The sequence below is a fragment of the Palaemon carinicauda genome, chromosome 1 (assembly GCF_036898095.1).
Source record: "Palaemon carinicauda isolate YSFRI2023 chromosome 1, ASM3689809v2, whole genome shotgun sequence".
In the NCBI taxonomy this organism is placed as follows: Eukaryota; Metazoa; Arthropoda; class Malacostraca; order Decapoda; family Palaemonidae; genus Palaemon; species Palaemon carinicauda.
Window position 1 is genome coordinate 290,381,565 of NC_090725.1, and position 11,977 is coordinate 290,393,541.

At 39.1% G+C, this 11,977-nt stretch overlaps 1 protein-coding gene across 1 annotated transcript; it reads right to left on the bottom strand.

Annotated features, from left to right (window-relative positions):
* Positions 1 to 4,004: 4,004 nt before the first annotated feature.
* On the bottom strand, positions 4,005 to 4,709 carry LOC137639677 (protein rtoA-like). The gene has a single exon (XM_068371927.1). The coding sequence runs from the start codon at positions 4,707 to 4,709 to the stop codon at positions 4,005 to 4,007; it is 705 nt and encodes a 234-aa protein (XP_068228028.1).
* Positions 4,710 to 11,977: the final 7,268 nt, after the last annotated feature.

Sequence of the window (11,977 nt, forward strand, 5' to 3'; positions counted from 1 at the left end):
GCCCATTTGTTCGTATATTATAGTTAACTTCGGTGAAAAGTACGCCCATTTGTTCGTATATTATAGTTAACTTCGGTGAAAAATACGCCCATTTGTTCGTATATTATAGTTAACTTTGGTGAAAAGTACGCCCATTTGTTCGTATATTATAGTTAACTTCGGTGAAAAGTACGCCCATTTGTTCGTATATTATAGTTAACTTCGGTGAAAATTACGCCCATTTGTTCGTATATTATAATTAACTTGGGTGAAAAGTACGCCCATTTGTTCGTATATTATAATTAACTTCGGTGAAAAATACGCCCATTTGTTCGTATATTATAGTTAACTTCGGTGAAAAGTACGCCCATTTGTTCGTATATTATAATTAACTTGGGTGAAAAGTACGCCCATTTGTTCGTATATTATAGTTAACTTCGGTGAAAAGTACGCCCATTTGTTCGTATATTATAGTTAACTTCGGTGAAAATTACGCCCATTTGTTCGTATATTATAATTAACTTGGGTGAAAAGTACGCCCATTTGTTCGTATATTATAGTTAACTTCGGTGAAAAGTACGCCCATTTGTTCGTATATTATAACTAACTTGGGTGAAAAGTACGCCCATTTGTTCGTATATTATAGTTAACTTCGGTGAAAAGTACGCCCATTTGTTCGTATATTATAATTAACTTGGGTGAAAAGTACGCCCATTTGTTCGTATATTATAGTTAACTTCAGTGAAAATTACGCCCATTTGTTCGTATATTATAATTAACTTGGGTGAAAAGTACGCCCATTTGTTCGTATATTATAATTAACTTGGGTGTAAAGTACGCCCAATTGTTCGTATATTATAGTTAACTTCGGTGAAAAGTACGCCCAATTGTTCGTATATTATAATTAACTTCAGTGAAAAGTACGCCCATTTGTTCATATATTATAGTTGACTTCAGTGAAAAATACGCCCAATTGTTCCTATATTATAACACCTTCAGTGAAAAGTACGCCCAATTGTTCGTATATTATAATTAACTTCAGTGAAAAGTACGCCCATTTGTTCATATATTATAGTTGACTTCAGTGAAAAATACGCCCAATTGTTCGTATATCATAATTAACTTCAGTGAAAAGTACGCCCATTTGTTCGTATATTATAGTTGACTTCAGTGAAAAATACGCCGAATTGTTCGTATATTATAATTAACTTCAGTGAAAAGTACGCCCATTTGTTCGTATATTATAGTTGACTTCAGTGAAAAATACGCCCAATTGTTCGTATATTATAACACCTTCAGTGAAAAGTACGCCCATTTGTTCGTATATTATAGTTGACTTCAGTGAAAAATACGCCCAATTGTTCGTATATTATAATTAACTTCAGTGAAAAGTACGCCCATTTGTTCGTATATTATAGTTAACTTCAGTGAAAAATACGCCCAATTGTTCGTATATTATAACACCTTCAGTGAAAAGTACGCCCAATTGTTCGTATATTATAATTAACTTCGGTGAAAAGTACGCCCAATTGTTCGTATATTATAGTTAACTTCAGTGAAAAGTACGCCCATTTGTTCATATATTATAGTTGACTTCAGTGAAAAATACGCCCAATTGTTCGTATATCATAATTAACTTCAGTGAAAAGTACGCCCATTTGTTCGTATATTATAGTTGACTTCAGTGAAAAATACGCCCAATTGTTCGTATATTATAATTAACTTCAGTGAAAAGTACGCCCATTTGTTCGTATATTATAGTTAACTTCAGTGAAAAATACGCCCAATTGTTCGTATATTATAACACCTTCAGTGAAAAGTACGCCCAATTGTTCGTATATTATAATTAACTTCGGTGAAAAATACGCCCATTTGTTCGTATATTATAATTAACTTGGGTGAAAAGTACGCCCATTTGTTCGTATATTATAGTTAACTTCGGTGAAAAGTACGCCCATTTGTTCGTATATTATAGTTAACTTCGGTGAAAAGTACGCCCATTTGTTCGTATATTATAGTTAACTTCAGTGAAAATTACGCCCATTTGTTCGTATATTATAATTAACTTGGGTGAAAAGTACGCCCATTTGTTCGTATATTATAACTAACTTGGGTGAAAAGTACGCCCATTTGTTCGTATATTATAGTTAACTTCGGTGAAAATTACGCCCATTTGTTCGTATATTATAATTAACTTGGGTGTAAAGTACGCCCAATTGTTCGTATATTATAGTTAACTTCAGTGAAAAGTACGCCCTATTGTTCGTATATTATAGTTAACTTCAGTGAAAAATACGCCCATTTGTTCGTATATTATAATTAACTTCGGTGAAAAGTACGCCCATTTGTTCGTATATTATAGTTGACTTCAGTGAAAAATACGCCCAATTGTTCGTATATTATAGTTAACTTCAGTGAAAAGTACGCCCATTTGTTCGTATGGTTGGGAACTAATTTTTCCTCCTAATGGGAATGCAAACAACAGATATAATGTAACAGTTCAAAAGATTACCTCCAGTTCCAAGAGTACTGTAATACATTTGATCCTATTGCTGGTTACGTGAATTAGATATTTTGCTTGACCATCACCTTGACCTTTGATCTTGACCTTCCAAAATTTGAAAATTTCCAGCTTTTTACATAACAGTTAATCCCTGCAGGTTTCATTACTGTACCATTAAAATTATGGCCAGGAAGCTGTTCACAAACAAGCACAGACACACATACAAACACAAACAGTGGCGAAAACATAACCCCCTTTGAACTCTGTTGGCGGAGGTAATTATCACCATATATTGGTTGGAAACTGGAAAGGTAATCTACTGATCTTTGAAAACTGGACGATCATAAAGGTCACTTATGACGATCATAAAGGTCGCTTATGACGATCATAAAGGTCTCTTATGACGATCATAAAGGTCACTTATGACGATCATAAAGGTCACTTATGACGATCATAAAGGTCACTTATGACGATCATAAAGGTCACTTATGACGATCATAAAGGTCACTTATGAATGGCAGAGGCAAGGGACAGTGACATTGCCCTAGCTAGCAAGATAATGACCTAGAGACCAGCGATTAAGCCCCCTCTCCACCCATGCTGCGATTAGGGAGGGTTAGGCAATGGCTCCTGATGACTCAGCAGGTAGACCTATGAGCAGCCTCAAACGCCCTATTCTTAGCTCAGAGGGATGGTGAGGTTGCAGGGACCAAAGAAACTAACGAGTTTGAGCGGGACTCGAACCCCAGTCGGAACGTTCCATTAGGCCACCGCAACAAAGCTGACTTGAGAAAATAAATATTACGTATTACAGTTGACCTCATTAATACCGGTACAATAACCTCAGTTGACCTCATTAATACCAGTACAATAACCTCAGTTAACTTCATTAATACCGGTACAATAACCTCAGTTGACCTCATTAATACCGGTACAATAACCTCAGTTGACTTCATTAATACCGGTACAATAACCTCAGTTGACCTCAGTTGACCTCATTAATACCGGTACAATAACCTCAGTTGACCTCATTAATACCAGTACAATAACCTCAGTTGACTTCATTAATACCGGTACAATAACCTCAGTTGACCTCATTAATACCGGTACAATAACCTCAGTTGACCTCATTAATACCGGTACAATAACCTCAGTTGACCTCATTAATACCAGTACAATAACCTCAGTTAACTTCATTAATACCGGTACAATAACCTCAGTTGACTTCATTAATACCGGTACAATAACCTCAGTTGACCTCATTAATACCGGTACAATAACCTCAATTGACCTCATTAATACCGGTACAATAACCTCAGTTGACCTCATTAATACCGGTACAATAACCTCAGTTGACCTCATTAATACCGGTACAATAATACCGGTACAATAACCTCAGTTGACCTCATTAATACCGGTACAATAACCTCAGTTGACCTCATTAATACCGGTACAATAACCTCAGTTGACTTCATTAATACCGGTACAATAACTTCAGTTGACCTCATTAATACCGGTACACTCACTTCAGTACGTCTGACGTCAGTGTACCGGTATTAATGAAGTCAACTGACGTCAGTGTACCGGTAATAATGAAGTCAACTGACGTCAGCGTACCCGTATTAATGAAGTCAACTGACGTCAGCGTACCCGTATTAATGAAGTCAACTGACGTCAGCGTACCCGTATTAATGAAGTCAACTGACGTCAGCGTACCCGTATTAATGAAGTCAACTGACGTCAGCGTACCGGTATTAATGAAGTCAACTGACGTCAGTGTACCGGTAATAATGAAGTCAACTGACGTCAGCGTACCGGTATTAATGAAGTCAACTGACGTCAGTGTACCGGTATTAATGAAGTCAACTGACGTCAGTGTACCGGTAATAATGAAGTCAACTGACGTCAGCGTACCCGTATTAATGAAGTCAACTGACGTCAGCGTACCCGTATTAATGAAGTTAACTGACGTCAGCGTACCCGTATTAATGAAGTCAACTGACGTCAGCGTACCCGTATTAATGAAGTCAACTGACGTCAGCGTACCGGTATTAATGAAGTCAACTGACGTCAGCGTACCCGTATTAATGAAGTCAACTGACGTCAGTGTACCGGTAATAATGAAGCCAACTGTAGACTGACGTCTCTTTATCTTCCACAGGAGTGTACCGGAATTAAGGAAGACAACTGTACAAGAAACATTGGCAAAATGAAACCTACCCAACATATCTTATTCATGTCTTACTTATAACTGTAATCGAACACTTTAACATGTTTTTTTTTTCAAAAAGGCCCATAAAAGAAACACAGGAAATATAAATAAATCACACTATATTTCGGTCAATAAACATCGACCCTCTTCAGGATGTAAAGTAAAAATGAGGAATACAGTGGAGAATGACGGTTTATATACGAAAGCAAAAGTGTGTTTAATTGTTCTATAGTTGTTATATTTGCTGGAAGGATTAGCCAAATTTAATTACATCCAGGTGCGTCTTCTTATTGTTATTCTAGTGTATGAAATATTAAAAAAAGAACCGCCACGATTATAACTTTATCTTGAAAACGATAGTAGATTTTCATTCCTTCCTCAACACACAATTCAATTTCGATCTTCTGCAAACACAAGAAGGATCACAGATATGGATAAATCATAAGGTGAAATAACATTATTATTTACGATTCCCACGATCAAATATAAAAGCAAAAATGTTTTTACGCACATTTTATTTTGTTCACAATTATGCCTTTTCAATCATAACAATGATATCTTAAACTCGTGAATTGAAGTCCCTTTACAATCAGATGCTAAAATTGATGTAATAAATTTTGTTTCACATGAAACCAAATATACCCGGAAAACAAACTTAATTGTCGTCCCGGAATTTTTCTTTCAGCCAGTATAGCTTGACTTTACCCTTTTTCCTATTACTGTCTATACCCAAAGCTTGACTTTACCCTTTTTCCTATTACTGTCTATACCCAAAGCTTGACTTTACCCTTTTTCCTATTACTGTCTATACCCAAAGCTTGACTTTACCCTTTTTCCTATTACTGTCTATACCCAAAACTTGACTTTACCCTTTTTCCTATTACTGTCTATACCCAAAGCTTGACTTTACCCTTTTTCCTATTACTGTCTATACCCAAAGCTTGACTTTACCCTTTTTCCTATTACTGTCTATACCCAAAATTGTCTGATATTCCCATATGTATGGAAGGTCATACCAGAAGTCCCTATTCCACTACTAGGTGCTTCATTTATTAATTCGTTTCCACTAAAATTCACAGCAACTTATTCAGAACGGATAATTTTGTTTTAGTTATATACCAATAATTTCAATATATAAAAATAAGCAACAAATTAAATAGGGACACACAACTTCAGTTATTATGATGAATTAAGACCTTTAGGAGTTATACACCTATGAGAGAGAGAGAGAGAGAGAGAGAGAGAGAGAGAGAGAGAGAGAGAGAGAGAGAGAGAGAGAGAGAGAGAGAGAAGATTATTAAAGATAAATCAGTAGCTTGAGCATTCATCAATCACAATTTACTTCCGTGATAAATCACGACGAAACGCACACCCAGTTAAAGCAGCCACACCTTTTGAGAGGTGGGTACTAGTGTTAACCCTTTTACCCCCAAAGGACGTACTGGTACGTTTCACAAAAGCCATCCCTTTACCCCCATGGACGTACCGGTACGTCCTTGCAAAAAAATCTATAAAAAAAATTTTATTTTCATATTTTTGATAATTTTTTGAGAAAATTTAGGCATTTTCCAAGAAAATGAGACCAACCTGACCTCTCTATGACAAAAATTAAGGCTGTTAGAGCAATTTAAAATATATATATATATATATATATATATATATATATATATATATATATATATATATATATATATATATATATATATATATATATATATATATATATATATATATATATATATACTGCAAAATGTGCTGGGAAAAAAATAACCCCCTGGGGGTTAAGGGTTGGAAATTTCCAAATAGCCTGGGGGTACTGGTGTTAACATCAGAAGCAGAAAACACGTAAATATAAACACTCTAGATACCTAAATACAGGATGCCCGGATAAAATTTAAAGCGATACCTTGCGTGATGTGTTTTGACCTCTTAAAAAAATGTAAAAAAAAATGAATAAAGTATGCCCTGAATATCTTAACAGTAACATCCAAACGGAGAGAGAGAGAGAAAGAGAGAAAGAGAGAGAGAGAGAGAGAGAGAGAGAGAGAGAGAGAGAGAGAGAGAGAGAGAGAGAGAGAGAGAGAGAGAGAGAGAGAGATATTCAATTGGCAAATTTGCAAGTTTATTTTCGGAAAATAAAGTTACAATTCTAAAAATTGTGTCGGTCGTCCTTTTTTTAATCGACGTGAAATATTTTTTCAACTTTTAGATATCACATTTTCCTAAATCTATTAAGATTGAATATATATATATATATATATATATATATATATATATATATATATATATATATATATTATATATATATACATATATATATATATATATATATATATATATATATATATATATATATATATATATATATATATATATATATATAAGCCAAAGGGCTCCAACAGGGAAAAGAGCCCAGTGAGGAAAGGAAACAAGGAAAAATAAAATATTTCAGGAACAGTAACCACATCAAAATAAATATTTCCTATATAAACTATAAAAACTTTAACAAAACAATAGGAAGAGAAATAAGATAGAATAGTGTGGCTGAGTGTACCCACAAGCAAGAGAACTCTAACCCAAGATAGTGGAAAACCATGGTACAGAGGCTATGGCACTACCCAAGACTACATAACAATGGTTTGATTTTGGAGTGCCCTCCTAGAAGAGCTGCTTAACTTAGCTAAAGAGCCTCCTCTACCCTTACCAAGAGGAAAGTGGCCACTGAACAACTACAGTACAGTAGTTAACCCCTTGGGAGAAGAATTGTTTGGTAATCTCAGAGTTGTCAGGTGTATGAGGACAGAGGAGAACATGTAAAGAATAGGCCAGACTATTCGGTGTATGCGTAGGCAAAGGGGAAATTAACCGTAACTAGAGAGAAGGATCCAATGTAGTGGTGTCTAGCCAGTCAAACCTCCAAAACTCTCTAGCGGTAGTATCTCTACGGGTGGCTGGTGCTCTGGCCAACCTACTACTTATATATAACGGATTTTGAGCGAAGCGAAAAATCTATTTTTGGGTGAGATGGCCATGTCGTCCTGATGGAAGTTCCTATAGGGTAGCTTCCTAGGGTATATTACAACTACGGCAATATTCCCAGAGAATTTACCTTAAGGTACCAGAATTCTAACTCCTGGAGCGAGTATCCCTCGTGAAAGGGATATCGCGACATATCAGAGGACGTATTCTTGACACGCCACATGGCAATCTGCATCCTGGACAGAGATTTCGTCTCGTAGGAGGGATTGGCAAGAAACGAATTCGGGAAAGAAAAAGGGGAGCCGCTCCCAAGGCTTCCTTATCCTCCGATTCGTATGTGTGCCTGGCGCCAATCCTGGCGCCATCTGTATTCCTTGTAGCGTACACGAGGTGCTACAGATACTGTATGTAGGGAGGGGTCCTACAGCCCTTTATTAGAAAGGCAAGGGCGGGTCCATCAGGACGACATGGCCATCTCACCCAAAAATAGATTTTTCGCTTCGCTCAAAATCCGTTTTTTGGGCTCAAGCCATGTCGTCCTGATGGAAGTGTACCAGAGCATTACTGTATCTGTGGATTCTCAGAACGTGCCGTACTCCCCGGAGGTAATTTTTCCCCGGTCGACTAGACCTAGAGACCTAAGATGTTACCGTTATACATCTTTTCAACTAACTATAAACTATGTTAGAGCTTCCTGCCCCCTACAGGGAAGAGTCCTACTAGACTCTGGAAAAGTCTCGAAGAGTACATATACCTATGTATGAATACCAGGCAAGCTAATATAGTGGTCTCGCCCTATATTAAGTAAAGCATAGTTTGTAAAGAACCACTGCGTCAATATATATTGACCAGTAATCCGCACAATACTTGTATTGGACAAAGGTTTATATCCGCATAGGAAGAAACTAATAAAACCGCCCTCGTCCCTTTATGGGACGGAGTCCTCCCAACAGGGGACTACATAAACCAATGCAACATAGCTTGCATAACAGAACAATTCTATTAGAATTATCCCAGATAAGGTACATAGAATAAATGCTCAATTATACCAATAAATTGACACAGGTGAAAGAGACGCAAGGTTCTCAAGAACAAGTTTATTGACAGACAATAAATAGACAGGTTAACAGCAATTATATATATATATATATATATATATATATATATATATATATATATATATATATATATATATATATATATATATATATATATATATATATATATATAAAGAGGATAACCCAAAACTTTAAGCATAAGTATGATAGTAAACAGAACTTGTTTATCTGAAAGAAAAAACATTAAATGCCACTTTTTTAAGATACCGAGGTATCAAGTCATAAAAGTCTGTATTACAAATCAATCACATTAGCGTTAAAAACGCTCGGCACACATGTCTGTACTTATGCTAGGTTCACCTTTGGAAAAGGAACAGTCTATGTGGGCACTCGGTGCCCTCATTTAGTTTGTAGTACAGTATGTACCTACACACTCACCCTGGACTTAATCATCCCAATTAAGACCACTGTTCCTCGCAGAGTTAAACAGTAGGGTTAACTACGCGACCCACTGCTACCACAGATCTCTTTAGTTCCTCTACTTGCTTCGCATAGTGGCGAAAGAACACTCTGGAAGACTTCCAGCCCGTGTATGAACGGAGATGTTCAAAATCCATACAATTAAAGAAATTTAGGGATGAGGCAACTTTCCTCGGATCGTGACCTGCGGGTGTACTGTCAGGATCCACTCTGCGAATGAAATATGTGATTTTCGCTCTGAGTTGATTCAGAGATAAATTTGAGCCTGATGTTTCTCCCCTGAATAGTTGACCACCCTTGAAGTCTGAAGTTCTACGAAGATAGACCTTTAGGCATTCTACTGGACATAGAGATGCATCTTCTTTCAGAGGGCTGATTCTCCAGGGACCCCACCTGTTGATGGGTAACTCATTCTTGGCGAGAAACGTAGGATCCGGAAACAGGTTCAGTTCCCCCCCATCCAGGAACTGAACACGACCTGCCTCTCTCGAGAGGGCTACGATCTCACTAACCCTGGCCCCGGACGCGAGTGCAAATAGGAAAATAACTTTCTGTGTCAAATCCTTTAACGCACATTCTTCATTGCTCAACAGGGAGGCGAAATGAAGAACTTTGTCTAAAGACCATGAGATGGGCTTTGGAGGTGCTGAAGGTCTGAGCCTAGCACAGGCTTTCGGAACTTTATTAAAGATCTCGTTACCTAGGTTGATCTGGAAGGCAAATAAAATGGGTCTCATCAAAGCAGATTTACACACTGAAATCGTGTTAGCTGCCAACCCTTGACCATGGAGGTGGATGAAGAAAGATAAGCAGAAGTCTGTTGAGATCTCCTGCGGATTCTTTGCCTTTACAAAGGCCACCCATTTTCTCCAAGATGACTCATATTGCCTTCTAGTCGATTTGCACTTATATTCCTCTAGGAAGTCTATGCTGGCTTTCGAAATCCCGAAACGCTTTCTCACCGCAAGGGCGAGAAAATCATGAGCTGCAGGGTCCGGGTTTTCTGTAATGAAGCGCAGACAGTCGACTTCTGGACTCGCTGGGTCAGAACTGGATGTAGTAGCGGCACAAATTCAGCTGTAGTTCCAACGCCAAGGGGAACCATATGCTGTTCGGCCACTTGTGGGCCACTATTGCCGCTACCCCTTTGAAGGATCTCAGTTTGTTGAGGACCCTCAACAGAAGGTTGTGAGGGGGGAACAGATAAATCCTGGACCATCTGTTCCAGTCGAGGGACATCGCGTCCACTGCTTCCGCTAAGGGGTCCTCGTACGGGGACATGTACAGGGGCAACTTCTTGTTGTCTTTCGTCACAAAGAGGTCTATCTGCAGTTCTGGGACTTGATTCAGAATGAAGGAGAATGATCCTGCGTCTAAGGACCATTCCGACTCTATCGGTGTGAACCTGGATAGAGCGTCCGCTGTCACGTTGGGGACTCCTTGAAGGTGAACTGCCGACAGGTACCACTTCTTCTTTACCGCCAATCGGAAAATGGCTAACATCACCTGGTTGAGAGGTGGTGACCTCGACCCTTGTCGATTCAAGCATCTCACAACCACCTCGCTGTCCATCACCAATCTTATGTGGATCGAGTGACCCGGGGAGACTTTCTTTAAGGTAAGGAGCATTGCCATAGCTTCTAGAAAGTTTATGTGAAAGGTCCAGAATAGCTTGGACCAAGTCCCCTGGACTTTTTTCCGATGAGAGTGACCTCCCATCCCTCCTTTGAGGCGTCTGAGTGAATCGTCATCGACGGGGGAGGTGGCTGAAGAAGAACAGACTTCTTTAGATGTCTGGCTTGGGACCAAGGCCTGAGAAGAGTACGTAGCCGAGGCGGCACTGGTCTTGTCAGATCTCTTTGCGCGTTTGATGCATACCTTCTCCAAACTCCGGTTGCATCCTTTAGCTGTGCTCTTAGCACTGGGTCTGTCACCGAAGCAAACTGGAGAGAGCCTAGTACCCTCTCCTGTTCGCGTCTTGATATCCTTTCGGAATCTAGAAGTCTCTTGACAGAGCCCGCTATCTCCTTCCTTTTCTTCGTCGGGATGGAGAAACAGTGTGACAAAAGGTCCCAGTGGATTCCCAGCCACTGGAACTTTTGGGATGGAGAAAGTCGAGACTTTTTTCTGTTGATCTTGAAGCCTAGGTACTCTAGGAACTGGATCACCTGACTGGAAGCTTGCAAGCATTCGGTCTCGGATGCTGCCCACACCAGCCAGTCGTCCAGGTAGGCTACTACCTGAATTCCCTTTAGGCGTAATTGTTTGAGAGCTGCGCTCGCAAGCTTCGTGAAAATCCTTGGGGCTATGTTTAGCCCGAATGGCATGGCTCTGAAGGCGCATAGTCTCCGTTGTAGCCTGAACCCTAGGTAGGGGGAGAGTCGACGGCTGATTGGGATGTGCCAATAGGCGTCTGACAAGTCAATAGAGACTGAGTATGCCCTCTTGGGCAGTAAGGTCCTTATGTGTTGCAGTGTTAGCATTTTGAATTTGCAATTCACTATGAACTTGTTGAGTGGCGACAAGTCCAGAATGACTCTGAGCTTTTCCGAGTCTTTCTTGGGAACACAAAACAGCCTCCCTTGGAATTTGATGGACTTCACCTTTCGGATCACCTTTTTCTCCAACAGTTCTTGAACGTACTCCTCCAGAACGGGGGTGGAGTGTTGGAAAAACCGAAGGCACGGGGGTGGAGTGCTGTACCAGCTCCAGCCCAGTCCATTCTTGAGTAGGCTTTGGGCCCAGGGATCGAAGGTCCAACGATCC